This window comes from Pyrgilauda ruficollis, unplaced genomic scaffold (genome assembly GCF_017590135.1).
Source record: "Pyrgilauda ruficollis isolate IOZ18807 unplaced genomic scaffold, ASM1759013v1 scaffold154, whole genome shotgun sequence".
Lineage (NCBI taxonomy): Eukaryota > Metazoa > Chordata > Aves > Passeriformes > Passeridae > Pyrgilauda > Pyrgilauda ruficollis.
Window position 1 is genome coordinate 845,181 of NW_024514099.1, and position 15,961 is coordinate 861,141.

The 15,961-nt window shown below is 36.1% G+C and overlaps 1 protein-coding gene across 7 annotated transcripts in view; it reads right to left on the reverse strand.

The window, feature by feature from the left end:
• The window catches only part of INPP4B (inositol polyphosphate-4-phosphatase type II B), a 157,268-nt gene that overhangs the window by 57,300 nt on the left and 84,007 nt on the right, over positions 1-15,961 (reverse strand). For 4 of the 7 annotated variants that reach the window (XM_041461780.1, XM_041461777.1, XM_041461782.1 and 1 more), the window contains 3 exons: positions 14,582-14,694; positions 11,337-11,491; positions 938-1,010 (listed from right to left, as the gene is read on the reverse strand). In XM_041461780.1, the coding sequence (XP_041317714.1) occupies positions 938-1,010; positions 11,337-11,491; positions 14,582-14,694 (341 nt within the window). The remainder of the gene's footprint in view (positions 1-937; positions 1,011-11,336; positions 11,492-14,581; positions 14,695-15,961) is intronic. The other 3 variants (XM_041461781.1, XM_041461778.1, XM_041461783.1) reach the window with 1 other exon arrangement.

A 15,961-nucleotide genomic window follows, 5' to 3' on the forward strand; every position in this document is an offset into this window, starting at 1 on the left:
TTGTGGTAGCACATTTTTATAGAGAAAGGTGACATAGGGAGCAGCTTTCTCCCTGAGGTGACCACGCAGCAGGAAAGCAAGAGAGGACTTTATTCAGGATCATGTTGAGGGAAGACTATCCGTCAACACTCAGAAGCTTACACACCAGTTCAGCAATGTCCAGAAGGCAGAGAGCCTTGAATTGTGCAGCCAGCATTGCTGCACTTGCTATGTCAGCATGAACACAAGTAGCAAAAAGGAGTGTGAAAAGAGAATTAGTAATATGCAGAATAGTGAATGTCAGTAAGGGAATGAACATTATTTACAAGCTTTGCTATTGCACATTCAAATACAGCAACAGGACTCTTATTTAAAGCAAAACAGTCTATGAGAAGAGGCCCTTTGAAAGAAAAAGTAGATTCAAATTTAATTTCGAACAAAGGAAGGACTATGAGGTCATAAGGGACTTGGCACCTCTATACTAGTTTTCTCATGCTTTAAAATTGAAAGAGATACAAGTGTATTTCTTTCTCTCACCCTTTGCTTGTCAATTACAAGCTTTTTAAGTAAAAAAACATTTGACTTAAAAAAGTACAAATGGAATAAATATTTGAACCAGTTATAACTAATATTATCAAAGCAGTCTCTTGTGCATTTTCAGAATCATTTAATGGATCTTTGAGAATGGGATATTGTTGTAGCTGCTTGCCTCTGCGTGATGCTACTTTGATCACTTCAAAACCAACCAATAATGCCTCTGCCACAGTGCCAGTTTAGCCATTTTTATTTGCTTTCCTGAGGCTTTCAATGTAACAGCCATTTAGCAGAAATAAACTTAGAACAGAGACCATGCCAGTCTTGGTTAAACTACATGAGCTAAAACCCAAAAGAAACAAAACTAAAAACATGAAAAACATTCCACAAAAAACTACTCTGGACCCTCACATACTCTACTTACCACACCACCACAAGGCAGGTTGCTGGAAGTTGCAATCCTTTCTGAGCTGATTACTTGGTATTCTGTAGGTGCTCTGCTGTCACCAGTTATGAAAGAGTTATAAAGGGATTTAAATTAAAGAATCACCAACTTCGTAATGATTTTTGCAAAACAAATATAAAACCCACCATTATTTTGACAGCAATTATATATTTTCATCAGACCTGTCAGTTCACCCAACAAACTACTAACCAGATGATCCTACAACAGGGTTTTATAAAATATACATGACTGTGTGATCAGATTACACCTTAGACTTTTCAGTGTTTTAGTAATCTAAACAAGTTTCTCAAATCTGAAAAATGCTGACTGGAGTGGGGCTGAAGAGTAAATATATATATTTTTTAAAGTCAGGTGTATCTCACTGATCTACTGCTGATAATAACTAGCTGATGCCTTTTTAGCCTGTCTTTCTCTAGAAGCAAAGGGTACATGCTAGCTCTTGGTGTGAGGGGAAGGAACAGGAATCCGTGCATTCCCTCTTTGGGCACAGGGACTGAGTTCAGTTAAATTGAAATGTGGGATAAGAAGGCTCAAACATTACAATGTTCTCACTAGTGTAAGGAAATAAGCAGTCAAGGGGAGGCTGTAGCATGAAATTAGCTGATGATATGTCATGAAACCCATATGATGAATGAGAGGGGCAGAAAAGGAAGATTTCTTATATATGTACTACACAATAATTTCAAAGAACAATAAGTGAAGTTCCTGAGTACCACATGCAGAGGCATTGTCTGCCTCAGTAAGAAGTAACCTAACAAAGAGGCTGGTTCATATACCAAAGTATGTCATCCCTCAACATAAGAGAGAGGAAACAGTGATTCCCTTCCCACGCTCTGATCTCCCTGGTCTAAGGGACTTCAAATCTTGGCTAAGCCTTGCCTGGAATCAAAAGATTCTGCAGTGGTAGAAACTTGCTCTGGCACCTTCCTGGAGCATTAGGAGCGTCTCCAACAGAGGAGAAAAGCCAGGTGCTTTTCCCACTGCTGGAAGACAATACACACATGGCAACATCCAGGCTGGGGAGAGGAGACAAGCTGGCAGGGAAGTAAACCTAGACCAGGGCACAAGAACAGCACTGCAGATGCACAGCCAAAGCAGTGCCCAGCGATTTTGGCATTAGGGGTATGCTTAGAACCACAGTACAACTGCAGCACCACTAAGTCCCAAGGCTGAAGAAACTACTTTAACTGTTCTAGCATTAGGAGTCAACTGTGGAGCTGGCTGTGCACTTTGGGAGGACTCCAACATTTCCTTTGCATTAACTTCATTATAAACACGTGCTTCCTATTCACACAAATTATAGGAGAGACTTCTGCTATTAAGAATGCAAGTTCCCAAAATTATCTCCCAGCTCCATTACTGGGTTTAGTTCCAACTGACTGCAGATAACATCACGGAAGTAGGAAATACTTAATAGGTACATAATAATCCAAATGGAAACTCCTCTGGTCCACTGCAAACAGCTACCAGGACTTGTACTGCAGGTAAACACTGAGAAAGAACTTGTTGCTGCCAGCTATTCCAGTGAAAGGTCACCAGTGGCTGCTGTAATAATAAGGACACACTTATGAAATGTCACTCACCAAACCAGAGCTGCCACAGAAAGCAACAGAAAGCAAGAAGTAGAAACTACTACTAAAACTAACTCCCTCAGCTAAGCTGAGAAAGGCCACTGTCAAAAGAGTTTCTATAAAAATACCACACACCAAGATGTTACTGCAAGAGAGTAAGAAACAGGGAAATGCTTATTGGAAAAAGAAAACAGCAGCAGACTGAAGGGAGAAAACCCCCATACATTGAAGACAGTTCCTCAAATTATGGTTATAAAATAGGAGGGGTGTGACGATGACACACAATTACATCTCTCCTTTTATTTTGGTATCCAGTATGATTTTAGATTCCTTCCCTAAAGAACCTGAGATAATAGAAAATTTCAGATCCAGTGTCTGAAATTGAATAGGACCCTAACTACTTGAAAGCACAATTGTATAACATAATGTGCCAGGTTGCCTTATGAATGCATAATAATAATAATAAATGGAGAAAGATAATATGGAGATTGAATGCTGGATTCTCTCATGTCATGTTCATAATAAGCACTAGGCCAGTCCCTGGAGATGGTGGCTGGCCCTGAGTCAGCACAGCATCGCAAGGGATGGAACTTATGAAAAAAAACTGAAACCAGGGTGCTGGACAAGAAGAGATAATTATCCAAGCCAGGGAGCATTCCTACAAAAAGAAACTAAGTTTATGAAGGGACCAAGGGAGTCTAAAATGAGAGAAAGATAAACCTAGAAGTGTCTGTTACCTGCTTCTTTCACAAGCCAGCCAGAGCTGTAGCCTGACACTCCATCATCTTTCTCCTGAACGAATGCAGAATCTTCTATTACAAAACGACCTTTTTTGGAAGAGCAGCTGGTTGCTTCTTTGTGTGCCCCCTCCAACCTTTGGACAGTCTGTAGGATGCTGGGACTGCAGACAGGAAGTTATGAGCCCTCCCTGTCCAAGTTATATTACTCTGAGATGAACACTGTTTTAGAGGCCAAGAACTTCTTGTAGAGATTCCATTTTTGACAGCTTTAACTAGCTATTGTATGCTACTACTGCCCTCTTACTCTCATTTCCTGCTTCTTTCTTATCTAGATTTTAGACTTGGCAGTGTTGTTCTTCCTGAGATTTAACTGAACATGGCCAAAGCCATGGTAATTCAGCTGTAGGACTTGGATTTTCAACAGATAATAAGCATGCATACAGGAATTTCCCACACTCTTCCAGGAAATCTTAATTAAAGTGAAATATAACAGGAAGAAAACTGGTACTACTCAGTCTGTTGATTATAATACATCTGGTTGTTGATTTGTGCTAAGACCTAGTTTTTCATGGAAGCTCTAAATAAGCAATAAAGCACTAAATGAATGAGAAAATTAATGAAGTTTTCTATAAACAACTAGAAGAATCTCAAAAGTGAACACCAAACAATATTTTACAATAATCTAACTACTTGCATGCTAGTCTAACCATGACAGGTGAAATCCAGAACTACGGGCCTGCAATATATGTATGGCAAAAGTGACAGAAACACTTTCCATTGGAAGAGGTTTTTAGGAAGCTTTTTCCTTTTTTTTTTTTTTGTTTTTGTTTTGTAATTAATCAAATGCAGTGCTAAAATTAACTTTTGCGCTATTAAGCATCCAAACACAGACTGTGGCACTAAATGGGAAAGGAAATTTATCAGATAAATTTTTTTCATTGGGCTGGTTTTAAAAACTAAGTGACCATAGAGTGCACATGGTAATTAATTTCATATATTTCTCACTGTCTATACTGAATAATTAAAATATTCACAGAGAGCAAAGACAAAGCTCAGTTCTCTGTACTTTCATTCGGATCAAGATATGACAAATACAACTTTGGGCTACTTAACAGATTGTTTACCTCATCAATATCTCAGTGAGAAATAAAAAGTTCAAATCAGAGCTGAATACTCAGAATAGGGCATGTTTTTGATTGGAATTCCATTGACTGAGTTCTTCTTTGGAGAACTCTGGCACACACAACCTGAAGCCAAAGGGAAAAGGAGCCCTTCAGCAAAAAGATCACAGGGAATCAAGGGCTGCTTCTTGTCACAAAGCTGAAACCTAAATTGCCTAAAATTTTCTTTTTCAACTGAAAATGAACTTATTTTAATATACAGTAAAATACTGTATACGGCAATTGATATATTAGTATGTATTCCTATTATATAAAATTTACTGTCAAGTTCTGAGTCCTCTTGAAGAGCTCACCTTCCCTAAGTAGTCACTGAAGAAGGAGCATTTCAAGGACTGACTCCCCAAACACCGATGTCAAAATTTAGAGACAATACAGATTTCTATTGGCTCTACCTTCCCCTCATGCACTGACAAAAAACCAAAGCATTATTTCAGAATTCTTGCTTACTGCCTGCTACATCGATGTAGACTGAGTCATTTCCCTAAATATTCTTTGTAAAGAGTGGCAAAGGTTTTCAGTGTTTTCCCTTGAACACCCTTTCCTCCCAAGTGATTGGCCCAAGAATATTATCACAAGTTCCAGGGGAAAGGTAATTATAAGTAAGGCTACACAATGCTTTCCATTTAGAGTCTACTCATAATTGTTAGCTCATTTTGAATGGCAAAATTCAAACTTACAATGTCATTTAGAGAAGAAAAAAATACAGCTTCCCCCCCCCCCCATTTTTTTGAGAGAATTACTAGTACCCCCATGCTGAAGAACAGGGTTTGATATTCTGCACCAAGATAATAAAGATGTGAGAGATGCAACTATCAAGAGCATGCTCCTGCAAGACTTTCAAATCTCTTCCTAACAAAGCCTTTTTAAAATTCAGCAGGTACATACTTTGAGGATTCAACATATGCCAGGTCAAGGAGCTGGATAAGGCTTTTCCTTGCTATTCTTTTCCCTTGCAGAGGATAACTACTATAACATGAAGCCAAAACCATGAGGCAGGGGATTGGCTCTGCTGTTCTCTCTGTGCTGTGACTGAGGCCAGAGCCCAAACTCTGAACAGGAGAAGAAAGAGGCAGCCATACATGCAGAGGAGAAAGGAGGGAAATATTCAAGCAAAAGTGTAGTAAAAAAGAGGAAGATGAAAAAGATCATGTGAGAGAGTTTTTGGGACTCTGACTAGGGTGTTGATCAGAAAGAAGTCTGAAAACAGCACTTAGGAAGAATTTGGAGAAATGAGGTCCAGGAGAACGAAACTTCTGCAGTCAGCTAGAGAACATGAACTCAAACATCTGACCCAGTGAAGCAGACAAAATTGGTTCATATAGTGTGAGGCTATATTACAAAACAACTGCCAATTATACTGCCTAGTTTGTCTATGTAATACATCTGAACCTCAGGACCTTCCAGAGTGCAAATAAAGTGTGCATGTGTTACCTTTCTTTTATTTTTTTTCCTTGGTTTAAGTCTTTACAATCTGAGACTCACTTTAAAGATACATTGTAAAGTTAAATTCTGTGAAATTCAAAAGTTACATTAGAAAAGCTTAGATTTTCTAATATAAAAGCCTTTTCAACTACTGTTTGATATTTTTCTCACAGTGATTGTCTATAATCCTCCTCCTTCCAGAAGGATGGTCAGAATTAGACCTTAATTCTAAAAAGCTCCAGCAAGGTGTCCAATGGCATTGACCCTCATTACACCTTGTGGCGACCTCTCTCCATTTTGTTTTCTTTTCCTCTGCACACTGTGGTGACTAAAAAACCTCAAACCAGTAATTTAATTTTAGAAAACAAAATGGATGGCAGTTCAATGCATCAAAACTGGACTTTGCTGTTACTTAATGCCCAGGCTCCTATCAGTATATCAGGTGATGCAAATCATCTACAGTTTCCACCTCAAAATAGAGATGTTAAGTTTCTAAGTTTCTATAGATGTAAAAATCTATACTGGAAGTCAGGCTTGCCTTTTTAAAGTTTTGTTTGCACTGTGGTAATACTTTTAAATGAAAAAAGAAAAGGTGGAGAAGGTCAGATGGGCCAGGAAAAAGGTTAGAGGAGAACTTGTGCCTCTTCTGTGTGACTCCTCATGTGCTGCATCTCTTGTCACAAGCTCAGAAGGGCAGGGTGAAAGCTGGGAGATGGGTGACAGGCACAGAGAGATTTGCACATGGATCATCCCTGTCTCTAATCCCATCCCTTTGCTCCTCCTTCCTAGTCCATGCGACAATTATAGCTCTGGTGTTTAGTACAGGCTCTTCCCTGGCCAAGGTCCACCTCAACACCCAGAACACCTGGAAGTCCCTGATTATAGAGGCTATTACAGCTATTCCTCTTCCTCAACTCACTCATTTTAAGCAAAGCTGTCCTCAAACAGCTCTTTAAAAAAGGAGATATTTTCTTCATAACTGGCTCATCAAAAGCCCAATACTTGTAGTCCAGATCATTCATTCTTTGAACTTGTGCTTCAGTCAGATTTTTGATAGGCAATTTATCTAAAATACCCTGAAATAGCCTTAATCATTTCAAGTGGAAACAGTGTGTCCCACATTGAGTCAAATTTTGTATTCAATGTCAGAAATACATGACAGCTGGTGTGCCGAGGATTCACCATAGACAGTGGATTTGTCATTTCCTTTGTTTGTTACTACATTGAGGTTTTATTGGAAACATGCTCAATGATAGGAGATTCTGAAGTTATTCACTATCCATAGCATCCAAAAGGGATCCTGTCATTGAAATAATAAAGCCAAATAGATTCAAAAAAGAAATAAACTTTTAAAATGAAAAAAAAAATCTATTTTTTTTTTACAGAGCTGCTTCATTATGCGCTGCCCACAAGGGTCCATTCTCCCTTAACAGCAGCCAGCTCTAAAGACAAAAAAAGAGAATCATGTGACAGATACCGCAATGAACTCAGGAAAATCAGTTTTATTCCTCTCTGTCTCTTGGAATAGAGTTAACACTGAATGATAGGAAACATTCATGTATGGGTGAAGGGAAAAATAAGAATATTGATGCCTGTAAAAAGTGACTTGGAAGTGGCAGACACTAAATAAACAGGATTTTAATATGATGTGAATTACAAGCACTTGATATAGAGAGGATGATATATTGATTTTCCTCATTCTGAACTATGCATGTCACTAAGATCAATGGAAGTCACAAACCTATATCAAGGAAATTATAATATGTGGAATTATTTATAGAATGGCTGCTTCAGGTACACATCAATTGCAGCATCATAATGGCCAGACTTATGACTGAGGACAAAGCCATCTATTACATATTGTAAATGATAAAGCATGCATTCCCATCATTGCTTCATTCACCACATTTTTCATAAGTGAAATGTAGAACTAATAGAAGGATTCCTGTACAGCCTTTTTTTTTATAAAGAAGCAACAAACATTGTACCGTTTGCCACTAAAAGACAACAATTCCACTTACAAGCTGTCATTAAAAAAACAGCTACAGGCAGTATTTTCCAAAACAGAGTTATGCAATGTACACCAAAGTAAATATGCTGAAACTTTGGGAATCAGTTCTGGATTGCTCAAAATTCTGGGGACCCTGAAGAAACTGAAAAGCAGCAGCACACAGAAGTCCAGCATCTCCAGGCTTCTGGTGGCAAGAAAGCATGAACCTGTAAGTACATGCCTCCCTTTTCCAACAGCAAAAGCTGTGTCATCACTGGCAGACAAAGAAAAAGTCTAACAGCTGCACAGGCATCTTTATAATTTTCATATCTCAAAATTATGGCATTTCCAATAAAGTCTGCTTTTGAATCATCTACAGCTCACTTAGTTTCACAGTAGTCTCTACCTCTTGTTGTTAACTCTTAAAAGAAGCCTTTCAAAGATCAATCCAAACTGTTAGGATTCTGGAGGTTAAAATTGAATTTTTCATTCTACTTGTTCTTTTGAAAGGCTTAAAAGCAATTTGTGGCAATCAGCACAAAGGGATTTGATTGGCAAAGTTTAACAAGGTGATCTAGAGAAGATTCATTGGGGAAAAGACTGCTAAAATTGCAAATTAAACAGCAAATAGTTTTTCTCTGTCTGCCCTTGAAAGAAAATAGGTTCTTTTAGATGTGAAAATCATTCTAAAAGCTTCTAAAAGTACCTAATGTAAATTTTAGAAATGCACAGCATTCAAAAGTAATCAAATAAAAAAGAATGATGCAAAAGTAATCAAATAAAAAAGAAACTACAAAAGGACAAGTGCAACAATGGCTACCAAACAAGTCTGTTGACCTCATTCACAAAAACCTCAAAAACACAGTTGCTGAACTTTCCTCAAGTGAAATATAGGACATTTAGCTAAAACACCTGTGGAAATCAAGGTTTTTTTCTCCTCTCCTTTGCCTATCTGTTCTTTCCTTCCCCGTTTGCTGTCTCAGAATGCCTTTCTCTGTGATGCTCCTTTCTGCATCTGCAAACAGGAGCAGTGCCCAGCGGGAGGATCCCTACCAGGCCACCCAGGCAGCAGTGCTGTGTCCCTTCTAACACTGCTCCAGAGACACTACAGCCCAGGGGAGTGAGCAGCAGTCCCTGCTCAATTTGTATCTGCATAACCCTGTTTTGGAAAATAGCAGCAAAGATACAAAACCCTCCCCATCCAAAGATACATCTTAAACTGCTAGACCAACTCTTACTGGGAGCACTGTGGGGTGAAGTGCTGTGCTCCCATTTGACATTTGTACTCTTCTGTTCTGAATTTTTGGGCTTTCATTGGCCAACTCATGAGGGAAAAAGAGTATCTGGGGAGGGAAAAGAATAAATTTGGGAGGGGAAAAGAGTAATTTGGCTGGGGTTTTTTTCACTTTTATTTTTAAACCTCTAGTTATGTGAACAATGTTAGACTGATAGCAACTAGCATAGTTAGCTTTCTTTCTTTATTATCCTGAGGGTGCAAATTATTTTGTATGCACTACTTGCAAAGCCTTTGCTTTAATCCTCAGACAATCCTATCACCCAAGTCAAAGTCATCGCCCCCTATCCACAACATTTTTCACCTACTTTAGTTCAATTCTGAAATTCATATACAGGGTAAGAGCAGGTTAAAGCTTTTGTCTGTTTGAAACTACAGCATAACTGATAGATTTTACATTTTTGTAATGGTGCTTCAACATCATATAACCATTTGCTTGTTTAATTTTTAAGTATTATTCAGATTTTTTTGCCTTTACACCATTCTTTTGTGACTTCAAATTACTGTTGCCTGCAAATATCACTAATGTGTTCATCTTCTCAACTTTCAAATCAGTCACATGACATAAAACCACTCAAAATAATTTATATTTTGATCTACAAAAACCTACTAGATTTTTTTAGGAACAAGTTCAGGGTTTTTAAAATTATGTTTATGTCTGTGAAAATTTTCCAATCTATTACTCTACTCAATGCTATTCTAACATTATGGTGATTTTGTGTAATTAATTAGTTTTCCTGTGTCTGGTAACTTACTGTAGCTTACATACTTTTATATTTATTGGAGACATAACAGAAAAAAAAAAAGCACTTGAAATGCCAACAAACAAAATTTAACACAGAAAACTCAGAATTCATTAATGATAAAACATGTAGTTATGAAAGACTGCACAAAACTCATTCACTCAGTGAATTACTACAGAGGGATTTATGCAAGGTACAATACATCCAGAACGATACAGCTCAGTTCAACACACCACATCTCACTGCATTAGCAGCACCTTGTGAACTGAACTTACAACTAAGCCACCTCAGCTCATTTACTCTTTATAAAATTACCTTTTTTCTTTAGAACAGCTATCTTTGCCAAAGGACAAAGGGTTTATATGGGTAAACCTATAGTATTAATCAATACGTTAAGTATCTATTTTGGCAATAATAAATATGAAGGTCCAGAATTACCCATTACAGACTGTAAACATGATTGTTTACTTATTATGATCTTTACAAATCCACCATACAAACAACTTGTGTTTCACAAATGTCCAAGATATGATTCAGTTACTTCTTTGCAGGCTGACCAAAATATTTTCTATTAGTTTCGCAGTGATCTTTGCTATATGTTATTCTAGTGTTGGGGATACATATTTTAAAACTCCTATACACAATATGGTTAAAACTGTTATTATATGATTAAAACTATATGATCAAGCTCATTAAAACAATGATGAAAGTTTCTTTAGATAATCTAGCATCTGGATTAATTTTATGATCAAAACTTGTTTACTCAAGAAAGTTTTTTATTCATCAAAGACTCAGGTAATGAGAAATCTTTACATCTTTTAATTACACATTCCTGATAACACCAGACTCAATTTCTGCATAGCTGCAATTTAGAATAAAACATATTTTAATTATCTTCTTCTAAAGCACAGTAAAGATTTTATTAATGGCAAACACCACCAGCCCAAACCTACTTGGATGTTTCTTTTCAATAACACAGACTAGTAAGAATTGCCATCTGTAACAAACGTTTCTTTTGCTGTCTCAATATTTGTGTAGATGTTGAACACATTATTTAATGACTGTGCAAATATTTTTAAAATACCCTCAAAACTGAAATATAACTTTTTTAAAGCAACTGCTGTTCAGACTGCTGCTCAGATTCTACACTCACTGACCCTTGCAAGGTTTCACCTATCTATCTATCTATCTATCTATCTATCTATCTATCTATCTATCTATCTATCTATCTATCTCAGAAACTGTCAATTACTGATAAAACACACAGCTGCAAAGACCCTGCACTCCAGAGGTGACTTAGCAGCAGTCAGGCTGCTGTTCAGCCAGGCTTGGGCTCTGCTGGGCATTTAGAACCAGCCTTAGACCCTCTGTGCTGGTGGTCCTGGCCTAGCTCAAAGTGCATGGAGCCACACCTACCTCCTCATGCAATCCAGTGCCCGAATGAAGAAGTCTTTGTGCAGCTGGTGCTCGTCCCTCAGGATGGTGCATTGCTCCAACGTCACTGACATGGATGTCCTGTCTTTGGCACTTTTGCAGCAGGTGAAGCGCACTCCATTCAGCTTCCGGCAAATCTGAAACACAGACAGGCCCCACAGGTTAGCAATTATTCTCCACCCGGCAGGCTGTGCAGCCCCAACTACTCTGCAAGCCCAGAAAGTGCATCCAGAGAGCTACAGCATTTCTCAAGAAGAAAGCACCTATTAAAAGTTAGTACCGGTACATTAAATTCCTGAATTTGACATAGGATTTTTATAACTATAAAAGAAATTTTTTTATAACTAGAAAAGAAACAATTCCTTCACTGTTTCCTCACTTAATCTAGCAACCACCCTGTTAAATTAAAGCTTAATTGTCTGAATACCTAATAAATAAAGAAAAACCTTGATAAGTCTTAACTCACAAAGATGAATGCAGATTAAATTCTTGTGACGGTATGGAGTCAGACACATCTGAACTTATATAGTTTTTATTTTCAACAGGTAAACTGTTCAATGTATGGATCACAATTAATAAAGTTTAACACAAATGACTGCCATGGATTGTCTACTTTCACTTATATTTAAAAAAGTTATAACACATAAAGGAAACGACATTTTGGAGGATGATTACTCCCCTTAAGAATCAGTCGGTGATTGTAACATTCTATCAGTTTATACTTCAGTTTCAAACAATATTTTACTAGAAAATGAAAAATTTTAAGGAGAGCTGCTGTGCCCAAGTGTGGGTCTACCTTTCCCCAGATATAATTTGTCCTGGGAAAAGGTAATACTTTGCTTACACCTATCCCTGGAGAATCATAGGTATAATTTTGAAGTTTAAACCTCAAAATGTTTGTGAGAAGAGGTTAAGGCAAAAAACTACAGCAGTAATCACAAAAAGGAACTTTCCACACCGGCTATCATGAGAGAGCTTGCAGGATGAACTGGAACATGATCTCCACAATGTCAGTTCAGCAAATAAGTGTTTCTTCATCTGCTAATTGCATTCTCAGAAATTCTATTAAAATCAATAAATACTATTAAATTCTATTTAAATCAGAAAATACTTAGAGCCTTTAAGTTCTTTGTGATACCATGGTGAGGCAATCTCAAAAGTTTAATTTAGGGAATCAATTAAGGGAATCAATTATTACTTAGAATCCAAAGAGGTACAGGATAGTGAAGGAGAACCTATGAGTATTTCTTCTATCCTATAATTTAAAATTTTAAAAGTTAAATTTGTTTAAAAATTTGAACAGTTGCACTGGGATTTAAAACAAGTACTATATGATAATTTTCTTAAATAACGGTGTGAAAGAAGTTAACTCTATAATTGAAGAGATTAATTCTCTTTGCACTAGTATCTTTGGAAGTCCATGATTCATGGGGGCTATTTGACGTGAATGAGTCCTAAAAAAAATTTTAAATATTAAAAAATCATAAAAAAAATAAAGTAAAAAATCCCAGGTAATTATTCTCGATGAGTGATGGGCTCTGATGTAGGGAGACATAGGAGGAGAGGAAAAAGACAACTTCTATTAAATTTATTCTTACAGTCCAATTTTATCAGGGATTACATGCAGGTACAGATACATACGTGGAATCTCGTACACCTACTGCAATAAAAAAGTGATATTCACAGCTACTGCACTGACAAAGTTTTATTCTTACATCTTTTTCAAGAAATAAATGGAATATAGAATAACACTGTGTAGATCACTGGAACCAGACTTGTTGAGGACTCCCCATGTGTGGAGACATGAGGTTTGACTCTATGTTTCAGAAGAAATACACATTTCAGAAAGGTGAAGTAAGGGAACCTAAAGAGAAATAGAATATCATGAACGAAAAACCTGAAACACTCTATATGTCCAAAGAATGCTTTTTACCCATGAAATTATTTTCAGGGAACCCCAAATAGATGGTAAAATACAACTTTCTATACCCAAGGATGTAGCATATTCTTATGTAAATAATTTTGTACTGTATCTTTTACTTTTTTAAAAGCAGTGTTTCATAGTAATTGCAAGACTGGTGCTGCAAGAAAAACATATTTTTCCTTACAAAGGAATTATACTGCAATAGCATGTGATAATATTTATTAACCACATGGCAAAATGTTATTAGTAATATGAAAGTTACAGCACTTTAATTAATACAAAGTTACAGTTAAGACTGTCTTTTCCCTGGTGTTAAAATTAATGTAAAAAAAAAGTAATGGAAGATGTTATTAATAATTTTGTATGAAATATTTATTTGCCTTGAAGGGTATATACATTTTAAAGTCGCCCAAAACACAAAGCCTTGCTTCACTTTCTGTAGATACCAAAAACTCTCTGCTGGTGTAAGGGGGCAGAGATACCAAGGGTATTTTTCTAAATATAAGACAACTACATGGCTGAATTTCGCATTCCTGAAAAGCTTGAGCTCTTTATAAACATCTAAGAGTTGTTTTTTTGGCCTTTTTTTTTTTATGTAAAAAACTTTTTTTTTTTTTTGCACTGTACTGTGTGTGCAAACCCCACAGAATTGGGAAACAGAAAGGAATTATGGGGGAAAAGTAAAGTAAGTATTAATCACTGTTAGATAAACAATTTTCTTTGTGTTCTCCCTGTGTCTGATTGTCTGTCCTTTGCATGTCTTTTGTGACAAGTTACTTGTGAAATTAATTCAATTACAGAAAATCAAAAGTTGAATGCAGCAATAGCAAAAAAAAAACCCCAAAAAACAAAAAAAAAAAAACAAAAAAAAAACAAAAAAAACCCCAAACAAACAAACAAAAACAAAACAAAACAAAAAAAACCCCAAAAAAAAACCAAAAAAAAAAAAACCAGAGCAAGCAATCATTTCCCACATCATACCTCAAGGACACTAAAAACAGAAATTATTTTGAGTAATTTTATATTATCAAAGAATGGAAATTAAACAAATTGCTCAAATTCTAGCAGGTTCTACCAGGTTAAAAAGTGAGAAGAAGAAATTGTCGGCAATTTAGGTGGAAGAAGAAGAGATAAATTTATGAGTGGAATAAGTACATTAAAAACTATTACAGCACATCTGCCTCCTTTAACCAGTGAGTTCTCCAATCATATCCTTAAAATCCGTTGCATTTACAGTATCAGCAAGCTTATAAAAATGAATTCATGATTAGTTCATCAATTTCTTTGAAACAAGAGAGCTTACCGTTGCAGCCAGCCACATGATTTCTACATTCTTTCTCTTTTTGGCCTGGATATTTTGATTAAGACTTTCTAGCAATATCTTTAAATCATTTTGTTCTTGAAAATGTGGTAAACCTGGAAAAAAAAAGGATGATAAGTTGCTCATTTTGATAAGGCTGATGGTATGGTTGTCCTGACTAAAGAATGCTTATGGTAAAGAGCAGGTCTATTATTTACAGCTTTGTTTTGGAACACAAAAATCAGAAAACAAAACTTGAGTGTATTACAACCTACTTTGATGGGATGTTTTTTTATTTTAAAGTCAAAAATTTTGGTTTTGTTTTCAAATTGAAACATCTAATTATTGTTTTGAAATGTGCCTTAGATTTTTATATAATATAACATAAGGGTTAAACAGCACTAAGTATCCCCTCTAAAAAGTAACAAAGTATATTTCTCCTGAAATTAAGTGGGGTTTTATTTTGAACTAGAAAATTTCAAGTCAATTTCAAGTTTACTTAAAATCCAAAATTTTACCTGCTTGTTCTGGGTATGGCATTTAAGTACAAGTTTAATTTATCCTACATCTCTAGCAAAAATTCAAGAGTAAGCAATTTAATTTCTCCCTCTATTTCATATGTATATAGAGGTGCATTTTTTCTAATGTTACCTTTATCTTCACTAGTTTGGAAAATCAATAAAAACAAGCAGAATCTTTTTCTGAAATGATTTCTTCTCATGGTGGCAAAGTAAAAAGAATTTTAATTATATTTATCACCAAAAAAAGGGGTCAGAATCAAGCAAAACAAACTGAAACTAAATTAATCAATGGATACAGTTTCTTCAAGCAAAGAAAGTAAATTGTCCATCCAGTAAAGGAAAAAAAACCACACAATCCAGGCCCCAAACCCAAGCCCAAAGACTTATACTCAATTGAAAGAATAAAAATGAGGGAAGTATTAATGAAGCTCAATATCCATTCTCCTAACATGATCCAAGTTGGAATGATCCCTCAACAGGCTTTTACCTTTTACATCTAATAAATTTTGTAGTTTCCCTTATCCATGATTCATAGTAAGAAGTAATTTAAATACATTCAAAAAGAAATAAGTTGCTTCACTCATACTGTGCTGTCTAAAAAAAAAAACTCAAAAAAACAACAAAAAAAAGAAATAGGGAGGAAAATGTACATCCAGAATCTGTTTTGCAACAATTTCAATGCGGATTGTTTTAACTGTGTATTACAAGTTCTGACTGTACACTTAGATAATGCAGAGCACATAAAAACACATCACACTCTGCTAGATTATTACACTAATGGGTGCATCTTTTTCTTTAATACATAGAGCACACAATTACAAAGATGCTTTGAGATTATGCAGATGTATCACTAAACAATTTA